At 47.7% G+C, this 13,235-nt stretch overlaps 1 protein-coding gene across 1 annotated transcript in view; it reads left to right on the top strand.

Annotated features, from left to right (window-relative positions):
• The window catches only part of LOC140421116 (stAR-related lipid transfer protein 13-like), a 138,238-nt gene that overhangs the window by 99,735 nt on the left and 25,268 nt on the right, over window positions 1-13,235 (top strand). The window contains exons 6-8 of the mRNA XM_072505523.1: window positions 5,315-5,488; window positions 7,836-7,995; window positions 11,444-11,642. Coding sequence (XP_072361624.1) covers window positions 5,315-5,488; window positions 7,836-7,995; window positions 11,444-11,642 — 533 coding nt within the window. The remainder of the gene's footprint in view (window positions 1-5,314; window positions 5,489-7,835; window positions 7,996-11,443; window positions 11,643-13,235) is intronic.

Below are 13,235 nucleotides of genomic sequence, written 5' to 3'. Positions count from 1 at the left end.
TAGAACAGCCTGTGAGGGTGACGATTCACACTTGGTTTGCAAAAACCGTGGCAAAGATCAATGCCTCCCTGAGCATACGTGAATCTGGAGGGACATAGACCTAGGCAGAATTGTCCCCTTGAATATAGGTGTGTACAGGCATTATAGTGAACAGGCGCAATGAAAAGACAGAAGACCTCCTTAAAACTACAACTGTACATTTATTAGCAAGTGTGCATCAACAATGACTAATGATAGTGCACTATGCCACCATAATGAGATCAGTACTTTTTAATTTACGTTTCCTGCCACTGTGCCTATGTTGCCCAAAACGTCTAGGGGTGGAGGCAGCCAGCTCAACACTTTGCCCTCCTGTCTTTGATGACTTTGGCAGGTGTCCTCTGGAGCCTAGAGGCCGGGACGGTCTTGGCTTAGTTTGGTTCTCCTGCTTTGGGGCTGATGTAACCTCTGTGGTCTCTGAGGCCCAAGCTGAGGTGACTCCAGACAAAGGATAACCGGAACAGCCAGGCACCCTTAAAGAATCCTGAGTTGAGATCCCAGGAGTGTTCACTTGATGTGCAGCACAGTGGGTATAGCACTGTTGCTTCACATATCCAGGGTCCCAGGTTTGATTCCCGGCTTGGGTCACTGTCTGTGTGGAGTCTGCACGTTCTTCCTATGTCAGTGTGGGATTCCTCCGGGTGCTCCGGTTTCCTCCCACAAGTCCCGAAAGACATGCTGTTAGGTAATTTGGATATTCTAAATTCTCCCTCTGTGTACCGAACAGAATGTGGCGACTAGGGGCATTTAATAATAATCTTTATTGTCACAAGTAGGCTTACATTAACACTGCAATGAAGTTACTGTGAAAAGCCCCTAGTCGCCACGTTCCGGCACCTGTTCGGGTTCACAGAGGGAGAATTCAGAATGTCCAATTCACCTGACAGCATGTCTTTTGGGACTTGAGAGGAAACCGGAGCACCCGGAAGAAACCCACACAGTCAGTGACCCAAGCCAGGAATCGAACCTGGGATCCTGGAGCTGTGAAGCAACAGTGCTAACCACTGTGCTACCGTGCTTTCACTGTAACTTCATTGCAGTGTTAATGTAAGCCTACGTGTGACAATAAAGATTATCATTATGTTCCTCCTCTCTTTGGGTGCTCGAGGGCCCCTGAAATATGAAATGGACATCTGGAGGAAGTCGTGTTGCACCTCCCTCCCCCCCTCGCTTAGCCACTACAAAAGCTCACTCATGGCTATAGCGATGGAGTGCAGGTCTGCGCACATCCCTCCAGAAACATTCTGGACCAGGTTCCTGATGGCTTACGCCCTTCTCCCCATGGACCTCCATGTCTGCATATGTCAGTGCATATAATCAGAAAGCAGGTGGACGGGCACCTCTGTCTCACGTGCCACTCTGTTAAGGGCCTCTGGCACCTCTGCCTCGTTCCCCCACTTCATGCTGCATTCCAACATGCTGCATTCCAACATCTTGACTAGGACTGCTCCCAGCGATCGGGGCCCAACGATCTGCGGGTGGGCCTGTGCCGTGGGGGCACTCCTTCCTTCCGCGCCGGCCCCTGTAGGCGCGGAGAAGACATCCCCTGCGCATGCGCTAGAATACGCCGGCCGGTCTGCGTATAACTCGTGTGCTAACTCGTGCCGGCCCTTCGGCGCCAGTTGGCACGGCGCCAACCCCTCCGCCGCCGGCCTAGCCCTGGAGGATTCCACACTTTCCGCTCGGCCCGACGCCGGAGTGGTTCACGCCGCATTTTACGCCAGCATCGGGCCACCGCGGGGATTCGGGAGAATCCCGCTCAGTAAGTATGGTTTCTCATTGGATGGAGGCCGGAGGCCGACTTCACCATCTGCATATGGTCCCGAACCTCCCATACCAACTCAGCAGCCCGCTCTTCAAATGGTGTGAGTCACCATACCCTCCTGTTCTCTCTCCTGTGCAAGGAGAGAAGATAGTTTGTGAGCAATTGCGAAACAGGTGCCAGTCGTGTGCTGCCAGCCTTCACCAATAACCCACTGGCTCCTGGGTGCCATGTGAAAGATTCACTGCAGGTGGTCCACAAGAATTGTTCAGCAGCACCCTCCAGAGTAGTGAGCTTCTGCAGATAGAAAGTAAGGCCGACAGAGGCATGGCATCAGCAGTGAATGCTGGTGCCCTCTATGCCAACTCCCCCAACACGGTACTATCTGTCTGTGTTGCACAGAAATCCTCAGTCCCCACTCTATCTACAGAGAGATAATATGCAGTGGGGCGATGAGGCATCATCGTATCAGGTTAAGACATGCTTTTGTGCGTGGGTTTCACAGATTATGTCCTTTCCAGTGAGGTTTCCATTCGGTGAGGTGATAATGGGGATAGAGGGTTCACTTACCCTGCTGGTGCGGATGACATAGTTCATCATTTTCCTGCACTGCAGGATGGTCCTCTGGTGAATGCGGTTGGCACTCACCACCCTGGCGCCTGACTCCCATTCAGAGTTGACGGGTTGGGCATCCTCCTCCTTCCATTCTTTGGATAAATGATGTCCCTCCTCTCCTCCTGCATTCAGCAGTACTTTTGGTGATGCATCGTTGAATCTGGGTGTTGGTGCTCCTTGGGTTGTACGTTCCACGCCCAGGTCCATAGGTAAGAGCACAGTTAAGTCAACAACTGCCTTTTAAAAATGATGCCCAGATATGACTTCACTCCCACCCCAGGGCTTAGGCCTGCAGCGGGAAATCCTGGCCTTTGTTGCATTCCCTCTAAGGCATGTATATCCTTCCTTATGGGATGATAACTATACAAAGTACTGCAGATGTGGTCTCACCAAAGCCCCATGTAATTGCAGTAAGATTTATTTTATTTTATACTCTTAATCCCTTTGAAAAAGAATAACATATTGTTTGCTTTCCTGACTGGTTGCAGTACCTGCATGTACCAGCGGGATCTTCTTGTCCCAACGCTGTCAATGGAATTCCTGTTAAATGCACCCCTTGTTGCCAGGAAACCCAAAGCGGGGGTGCACGTCGATAGGACCGCAGGATCCCGCTGGCCTGAACAACAAGTAGATTGCAGCCTTTTGCGGCCTATGTTACTGATATAGATTGTAACTTGCTGAGGATCAAGCTCTAATCTATGTGATAGCCCAGTAGTTACACATGTAATAATAATAATAATCGCTTATTGTCACAAGTAGGCTTCAATGAAGTTACTGTGAAGAGCCCCTAGTCGCCACATTTCAGCGCCTGTTATGGGAGGCCGATATGGGAATTGAACCCGCGCTGCTGGCCTTGTCCTGCATTACAAGCCAGCTATTTAGCCCACTGTGCTAAACCAGCCCCTGACTTGTGTATATATAGAGTCAGCAGAGTGAAAACTACATAAATAGTGAGACATGGCTCTAAAGGATGTGAGAAACACGTCTGGCTGTGATCGGGGTTCACGACAGTGCGATACGGCCCCTATCCCGACCGATTCAGGGCCCGATAATGGGCTAGGAGCAGCGCCGCGTCATTTACGCGCGCCAGGCCTTGGCGCCGCGTAAAGGTGGCGCCGCATACATGACGCGGCTGGCGCCGCATAACTGCCGTCACCCGCGCATGCGTGGTTGTCGTCCTCTCCGAGTCCGGCCCGCAAGAAGATGTCTGACGGATCTTGTGGGGCTGCGGAAGAAAGGAGGTCCTCCTTCAGAGAGGCCGGCCCGACGATCGGTGGGCACCGATCGCAGGCCAGACCCCATTTGAGGCCCCCCCAGCGTTCCCGCGCTGTTCCTGCCGGCAGCGACCAGGTGTGGACGGCGCCGGGGGAACCCGCCGTTTTGGGCAGGCCACTCGGCCCATCCATCCGGAGAATCGCGGGGGTACAGGTGAATTGCCATTTTGGCAGTCTCGGGCGATTCGCTGTACTGCGCCGTGCAAAACGCGATTGTGCCAATCTGGCCGCTTCCGTGAATCGCGGGAGGGCGTCGGACCGGCGTCGCGGGAAAATTTGGCGACCCATGCGATTTTCCCAACTGGCTCGGGAGCGGAGAATCGCACCCATGATTTCACGCTGGCTGGTTAATTAACCGGCAGCCAATGCGAAAAGGTATTGATAAAGACGCCGTACTGTCAGGGAGGGCAAGAAGAGGGTGGGTGCTGAGAAAAGGAAGAGTGTGGGCTGCTGCTTCTAATATACTCCCACCTGGGAACAGCCGCTGAGGAGCTGTCTCGTGTAGCGGCAGGACTGTAAAGAAAATAAATTCCGAAGTATCTAGGCAGTACATTCAAGCACAAACTTCAAATCCCCAGGAACCTTTTAAAATTTTATTTCAGCCCTGTCATTTCATCCTGCCCTGGATTGAGGTGGCAGCTAAAACATAAAGACCGTCTGACCAATCTGCTTGCCCACTAGCTTTCAGAGCGCAGCTCCTTCCTCAGCTGACTCATTCACATGATGAAGGAGCTGCGCTCTGAAAGCTAGTGATTCGAAACAAACCTGTTGGACTTCCTGAGGGAGTGAATTTACCTTCACTCACATCTCAATAAATTTTGCAGTAGCTGTGGGCACTCCACTACCTGTGGAATCGCAGGCGTGAACCCTTTCATAATATATAACTTTGTTGAACCAGGTTTATAAAGAGTCATTTAGAATAAAATTAAATATAAACTTTCTTGTAAAGGCAATGAGGACCTGAATTTACACAAGGATTTCCAGGAAAGACTTGGTTGAAGACTGCTGGGAATGTGGCGGAAGGGCTGTGAATTATGCTGGAACTTAGATAAGCCAGACGTTGTCCAGGCTGTGTGTATCTGTGGGCCTTTGGCCAAGCCCCTGAATGACTCCTTCAGCTCATTTAAATATTATTGATACTTGAGCACAATGATAAAGTATTTAAACTAAACACAAGAGAATGGAATTGTACAAGTAAAGAAAAAAGCACAATAGAAAAAGGTAAACAGGTTTGAACATATTTTAATTATGGGCAAAACCTGAGAAAAGGAGAGATCCCTCCCTGAGAATTGAGATCCCTCCCTGAGAATTGAAATTCCTTCTGGAAATCTGTCTTCAGGCTGGGTTCCTGCTAGAAACTGAGCAGCTGACTAGTGTAATGAAACCTACAACCCCCCTTGCTTTGATGGATGCCGGCAATAACCCAGATGCCCACTTGAAGTTTTTAAATTGGGGAGTTTTCTTCTGTCCCTGCATACTCAGACAGGGTCAGTGGCAGTGGGTGCCTTGCAATATGTTTGCTGGTATGCTGTCCTGGCCAGGTTCAGGCTGTGAGTATCTAGCATGCTGTTGGCACCCTTGGTGTTTGGTGTCCTGGGTTCATAATTACATTTTCTTCCCCCAGGAAGCTACGCTGGCACAGTTTCCAGAACTCTCACCGTCCAAGCCTGAACTCTGCTTCGTTGGAAATCAACAGACAGTCAGCAGCTCAGCTCAACCTTCTGCAACGATTCTCCTTACTGCGCCTGACTGCCATTATGGAAAGATACACAATCCGCAGCAAGCAGGGCTGGAACTGGTCAGTACCGAAGAGTTTTATGGGGTGGCCAAGGGACTCACTCATTTTTATAATTTGCTGCATCTGTTTTGTTTGGAAAACCAAAGTGCAGAATTTGAACATGGGCTCCATGGCCAGGAAAGAATTTTCAATTTTTATATTACCACTGCTCATACAATGTACCAAAGTTAGACCTGTAACTAATTCTGATTAGACATGAAGTGTATGACATCCAATGGCAGCACAGAGAGTGACATGCAGATTATCCCACACAGGGCAATATTAATAGACTGTAACAAAACGTAATATGCAGCAAATTGCCTCCAAAGCAATAGACACCCAGAGTACGTCACAGGCTGGAATCTAATTGAGGGATTTAAATGGTTTATACATAAACAATACCCAGTAGTGACTAGTAGATGGGAATCCAGTTCAGGAAATTGGATAATTACCTGATTCCGGGTGATAATCTCTGATGATACTTTATAATCTAATCCCAAAGACATGTCCCATCCATAAATTGCAAATGGTATATGTGCAAAATTCTATTCCGAGATACCACAAACACACAGTTATCGCAGCAAAGTGATCAGGTGAAGGAACCCTGGATTATAATTTTTTAATTTACTTAATCAGTCGTAGCGCTTTCACTGTCATCCTAGCTGAGAGCAACATATTCAATGCAGTATGGGGATCAAAGCTAAAATCTTCATGGCTGACTCAGTCCCACCCTGAGTGTTGTCCACTTCAACCAGTGGAGGATCCTGATTGTTTTGTTGCTCTCTTTGTTTTGGATCTCTCGAGCTCTGGTCAAGAGGTCAGGTGGAAAATAAGCTTCCAGACTTCTTCCTCTAAGGATGTGAATCCAGCCTCCAGGAAACGTAGGAGCGAGGTGCAGGGTTGACTCTCCCTCTGACAGGAACTCGATCCGTGTTTCACTGCTCAATGAAACAACCCGTTGGCGTTCAGTGAAATTTGAACTTGTGGCCTCGGAGCTGAAGGAAAATCAGATTATGTGTGTTCGTAAATTGCCACAACGTTCCCTTCCTTGTGCATTTGATAATTGAAATCTGTACAATGGTTTTCAGGAGCTGGCCGTGCACATGGACTGTGTCCTGGTGATCAAGAAGATTCATTCTTAATGTTTCCTTGAAGATAAAAAGCATCCGATTGGATATGAGCCCTGCGATTGTCTCTTCATGTTTACTGTAACCAGACAGAGAATGCACAATAACAGGAATCCACAGGACTTGGAATTGGTCCAACCCTGGCCTTTGACTCAGAACTTTGCAGATGGTTTCCTCCTTGCAGCTGTGGGGAGTGGATGTAGATTGTGCCATATGACAGCAGTGATAGAGGGAGGAAATGTGGAACATGAGCTTGGTGGTGGGGTTGGGGGACTATATTTGAATTGTTCAAAAACCCACAAAGGGTGGAAACAGATTGTAATTCTTTGTGTAAAAGCAAAATGAGAGAGTTGCACTACTAAAGTAAGGTCAACAATCTGTGAGAAGGGAAGGAATTTGGAAAACAAACCCATAACTTGAGGACAGGATGCAGAAGTCAAAAGCCTAAAGCACGATTTAGGGCCTGAAATTCAACTTTGGTGGCAGTGGAAAATGGGTGATAATGACTCCCTATACATCTTCCACCATTTTTCTTTTCTCTAGAAAGGAAAATTGGGCAAAGTGGATAGAACTAACTCTTCATCTGCAGTAGGTACGGAACCAGTGTTCAGATGTTCACCAAGTGGGATGGGATGTTCACAGCCTCCTGCTTCAATTCCCTCTAGTTGTAGACACCCGGATGGGGTGTTGAGCACCATGCTGGGAGTGGGAGCTTCGGCCTTGTGTATGTGACCATCTGCTGGCCCTAGAGGACATAGTATTTTTTTCAGCACCTATTGGAATGTTGGTCTTGGGGTTTCACGGGCCTGCTGCTGGGTTCCACTTTGCCTCATCCATTTTCAGACACAAATCTCTGCTGTATGTGTATTGAGGGTACAATGCATGAAATAATGGTAGGCTGCAACAAATCCATCCTCAGCAAAGAGTCAATAGCTGTCCATCCAATGCCTGTCCAGGGTTAAGAGATTTGAACCCAATATATTTGGAGCTTAGGAGGAATGAGCCATAAACTTTGAGAAAATAGAACTATGCAAGAAATATTGTGTTGGAAGGAGATGGAGGAAGGGATGAAGTTCGACTATTAGATCATGATAATAAGAGAAAAAAAATAAAAAGAGAGAACAAGTCTCTCTGGTATTTTGTCAGTAATTAGGGTTAATGTAATTTTATTTATCTAAATTCTGTCACTAATCCAAAGGATTTGGTGCCTTATTAACTATTCTGCTCTTTCTCCCCCACAGGGGTGTTCCCAAATTCATGAAAAGGAGCAAGGAACCAGACTACAGAAGCAAATATGTGTTTGGTGTTCCGCCAATTGTAAATGTCAAGAGGTCAGGACAGCCGCTACCTCAGAGCATTCAACAGGCCATGCGCTATCTACGCAGTCAATGCATGGGCCAGGTACGTTTGCATGTTCCGCTGAAATCTGAACTCACTGTAATGTTCACAAGAAGGACACTCTCTTAGGGTATCATTGACAGCGAACGCCACACTCAACAAGATTTTAATGCTGGGGCCCCTGCACTAAGGATGTCTGTGAAGAGATCCTAAATAATAACAGAAAATGCTGTAAAAACCGAGGAGGTCTGAGCATCTTGTGGAGAAAAAAAAACGTGTTTCTGTTCCAATGCGTGATATCCTTGGAGGGGTTAGGCATAGTTTTACAGGTGTGAATTCCACTCAATGAGTTTGTCATTTCCATTGTCCTACTCATAGTAAGTCATGCACTACGTTTGGAAGAAGGATGAAACAGAGCAGTGTAAAGATCCTACTGTTAATCCCTGCCTGTCCCTTGTTTTTTCCTTTTAATTTCTGTTTTCTGCTATTTCAGTTTTTAATAGGACCCATGCCTTTAAAATGGACTTCACCTTTAATTCATTAAAAAAAAACAGAGCACTCCAGTAGGATGTGCTGTTTGGCCTGACTTCAGTGATGACACCTCTTGATGGACTTGGCTGGCGGCCAATGAGCTGCTTTACAGTTGCCGAACTTTAGCTGCTATTCGATGCTGATTCGTGCTGACCGATCTGGAATGTTCCTTCCTCCATGGGACTGTGTTTTTGCTTTTAGTTTAATTTTAAGCTCAAGAGCTGAAGGAGGATATTAGAGTTTCTCTCTCCATGAAAGGATAAATATGTCTCAGACACCCGATTGGAGACTTTTTCCCCCCCCCCCTCAGCACAGCTAAAGGATATAATCTTTATTATTGTCACATGTAGGCTTACATTAACACTGCAATGAAGTTACTGTGAAAAGCCCCTCGTCGCCACATTCCAGCGCTTGTTCAGGTACACGAAGGGAGAATTCGGAATGTCCAAATGATCTAACAGCACGTCTTTCGGGACTTGTGGGAGGAAACCATAGCACCCGGGGGAAACCCACGCAGACACGGGGAGAACGTGCAGACTCCGCGCACACACTGATCCAAGCCGGGAATCGAACCTGGGACCCTGGCGCTGTGAAGCCATAGTGCTAACCACTATGGTACCGTGCTGCCCATTGCAGTGCATCTGCAAACCAAGTAAGAGTAAAAGTCGTGCTGAGACAGCCCTTACGGTTTGAGGGGAGACAAAGAAAATCTTAAGGACATCGGGACAAGCCACAAGCTGAAGGCAGGGTCAGTAGTTTAAAAACCCTTTTGAAATCTCATGTGGGGAACTAGTCTTATCTCGGAAAGGCTGTTGGTTATTCTAAGAATTATATAGGCCTTGGGCTGTGAGGGGATCCTACAGCTGGGGATTCTGACTGAATGTTACTGCCAGAAGATCCTCGTTAGCGATCCTATCAGTGGTTACAATCACTCTGCGTCCTGGGAGGACAGCCTGCTGCTGCAACAATGCCAATATCTGAAGCAAGGATACTCCTCTTCCATTTCATATTGACCCTCTTATTTTACCCCTCCCCCCTACCTTTGTGTGTGCCTGTCTTGTGTGTGTTTGGGTAGAGGGTGGGATGGTAAAAAGGGAGATGAGTAGTAGATTAGTTGGCCATTATTTTATTATAATTATTGCATGCCTTATCTCTATTGTTGGTTATAAATAAAGTTGTTGTGTTTCAGTTACAAATCGGGTGCCTGCAAGTCATTGGAGCAGTCAAGGGCTAAAGATCCCAGAAACTTTATACAAATGTTAATTCACTTGTGTTGAGACTCTGGGTCCTTTGGGACTGGAATTGACTGCACACTCACTCAGGGTGTTGTAACAGCAGGCAATAAAGTCATCACCTAGGCTAGATTTGCATATCCCCATGAATAATCTAGGTGGAGGTCTAGACAAAGGTTATCCATGCATATCTGACCTGGACCCCCCAGCTAATGAATAACTTGCAAAGACCAGAAGAGGAGCTGGGAGAAATTACATCAACAAAAATAGGAGGGTACAATTTCCCTTTGCCCAAACAGCAGGCAATCTTCTCCTGTTGGGTGGTGATTTGAGTTCAGTAACTTCACTACTCCCAGCAACCTGAGAATCATGGAAGTGTCTTTACAGTATGAGGCTGAACATCAGTGCATCATGTTTATTATGCTACCAACTTCCTGACTGGGGTTTATCCAATCCCGTTTCCTCAAGACGTTCCCCTCACAATTGAAAAAGGAACGGCCGGCAGTAAGCCATTAAAGCAATGGTTAAGGTAGAATAAATTAATTACCTCCAATAGCCTCTTTATTTTTCAAAGTCATTTCTCCCTTGCTAGTTTCATCCTTCCACCGGGACTTCAAATTAACCTGCATCCTCCAAGTGTTTTCCACATTTGGAGTCACTGAAGAGGTTTAAGAGGACGTGCCAAAATCCCTGCCCTTTGCTATGGGTTATGTCCTTTGATTCTCTTTGACAGATGGGAAGGGGGTGATGTAGTGATAATGTTACTGGGCGACTGATCCAGAGACCCAGCTTAATAGAATCATAGAATCCCTACATTGCAGAACAAAGCCACTCGGCCCAGTGAGTCTGCACCGACCCTTCGAATGAGCACACTACCCATGCCCCCTATCCCCGTAACCCCATAACCATCTCTGGACACTAAAGGGCAATTTATCGTGGCCAATCCACCTAACACGCACACCTTTGGACAGTGGGAGGAAACCGGAGCACCTGGAGGAAACCCACGCAGACACTGGGAGAACATGCAGACTCCGCACAGACAATGACACTAGCCGGGAATCGAACCTGGGACCCTGGTGCTGTGAAGCAACAGTGCTAACCACCGTGACACCGTGCTATCCAGATGCGTCATAGGGTCCAAATTCGAACCCCACCACGGCAGATGGTGAAATTTGAATTCAATAATGGAATCAAAAGTTGAAAAATGAGCATGAAACCATTGCCGATTTCACTAATGTCCTTTAGGGAAGAAAATCTGCTGTTTACAGGCCCACAGTAATGTGGTTGACTCTTAACTGCCCACTGGTGAGACCCAGCAAGCCACGCAGTTCAAGGGCAATTGGGGATGGGCAATAAATAGAACAAAGAACAAAGAGAAGTACAGCACAGGAACAGGCCCTTCGGCCCTCCAAGCCTGCGCCGACCATGCTGCCCGTCTAAACTAAAATCTTCTGCATTTACGGAGTCTGTATCCCTCTATTCCCATCCTATTCATGTATTTCGATGAAGGCCAAGCCGGTGACACCCACATTCCATGTAAGAATAAATAAATCCTGAACGTGACTTTGATATCCTGTCTAACACATCCCTGTCTAGCCCTCTGCAATCTTGCAGCATGGCGTTTCAGTTACAATGATTCAATGTCCATAGCCTCTTTAGAATTCAGTGGTGGATACTGATTAGCTGCCAGTGTTTGAGTTGCTTGGAGTAGAAAGAAAAACACATTTTAATTGATATTTTATAAGCAGGTTGGCATCTTCAGGAAGTCGGGGGTGAAATCTCGAATCCAGGTTCTGAGGCAGATGAATGAAAACAATCCGGACAATGTTGATTATCACGGTCAGTCAGCGTTCGATGTAGCAGACATGTTAAAACAATATTTCCGGGACCTTCCAGAACCCATCTTCACGAGCAAATTGACAGAAACCTTTCTGCAGATCTATCAGTGTGAGTAAAATATGGAAAATGCATTTCCTTCCCCTTCCTCCTTATTGTGAATTATAATGTCGTAAGTTCTGAATAGTTTAAACCTAGTGAGGTGTTCTCTTTGTAACTCAGTTGAGCATTGTTATCCCAATAATCAAAGTGAGGGTTATCATTCTGCAGAGAAAGCTGTGTAGCAACAGTGGGTGTAATTCAGCGGACTCAAATTAAAGTCAGCTAAACGGCATGTTTAGTGGTGTATTTCTCAGTGCCTGCAGCGCTTGCCTTGTTGGTCTTGGTGAGGAACTCCCAGTCGAGACCGCTCATTAAGCTGAGATTGCCAGTGCAGGAACTACTCGCTTATTGGGGGGCTATTTTTATAGGCAGCCCCGATTTTTCGACTGCCCTCACTGCAGCCTCTGGACTCCCCCATTACACCCAACTTAATTCTTCCGGCATCCACGAACCCCACCTCTCATGGGCAAGGCCCCCTGGGTCCTATGCCTGGCATCAAAATGTGGCATTTGGGCACCTTGGCAATGCCAGACTGGCAAGCATCCTGATAGTGCCAAGGTGACAGTGCCAAGGTTCTAGGCTGGCAGTGCCAAGATGCCCAGGTTACAAGGGAAGTGCCAGGGTGGGACTCTGCCCAGTGCCCGACCATCTGGGGGCCTCGGCACCCCACCGAGGTGCCACCTCGACTGGTTCACAGTGAACCAGTACCAAATGGCATCTAGGTGAGACCTCCCTGGCGAGGACGGTGAATCCCGGGGTCAAGATGAATTGGGCGCGCACATGTTTAAATGAGCCTAATAGATCATTTAAATATGTGTTCCTGGATCTTGCCCATTGAAAATCCGTTGAATCTTGCGAGACTTTTTGAGCATTGCAAATCTCGCAAGAAGCCTCTCAACACTTTAAACCCCCCTCCATCCTCATTTCATGGGCATGGCTCCCCTTGGCCCCTGACCCTTGGAAGTACCGCCATGGCACTTGGGCACCCTGGTAGAGCTGCTGCCGGCTTGGCAGTGCCACCCGGGCACCTTGGCAGAGCCAGGGTGGCAGTGCCAGTTGGGCAGTGCCAAGCTGCCTGCGTTCCAGTGGGAGGGCCAGGGAGCCACCCTGCACTTACCTTGACCACTCAGGTGTCTCCGATGGCCCGGGGTACCCCCTGGATGCCGTTCGGCATGGGCAACATTTGTGTGGACCAGCACAGAATGGTGCCCGGCTGCAGCCTTCCTGGGGAGGCAGGAGAATCGAAGGAGGCCAGTGGATCCTGGGCAGGTAGGTTGTAAGTAGGTTTACAACTCTTGTTTGAGCGCAACGTGGCAAGAGAATTGTGCCCAATATGTCTATTGTGCCAGTGTGAGATTTCTGTTTCTCACACCTGCTACTCTATGAAAGAAATGATCAATCTGGTATCAATCTTTGCAATGAGGCCATGCCCACAAGGAACTGAATTGAGATTATTACTCTGATGGCATCTGAAGCAGTCCGATTTTCTTTTGTTCCTTCATGGGAAGTGGTATCATTGGCACGATTGGTATTCATTGTTTATGTCCTGCAGGTGGTGGGGAGCAGCCTTCTTTAACAACAGCAGTTCGTGTGGTGAAGGTA

The sequence above is a fragment of the Scyliorhinus torazame genome, chromosome 5, assembly GCF_047496885.1.
Source record: "Scyliorhinus torazame isolate Kashiwa2021f chromosome 5, sScyTor2.1, whole genome shotgun sequence".
Taxonomy (NCBI): domain Eukaryota; kingdom Metazoa; phylum Chordata; class Chondrichthyes; order Carcharhiniformes; family Scyliorhinidae; genus Scyliorhinus; species Scyliorhinus torazame.
This window is presented reverse-complemented; position numbering and strand designations above follow the sequence as displayed.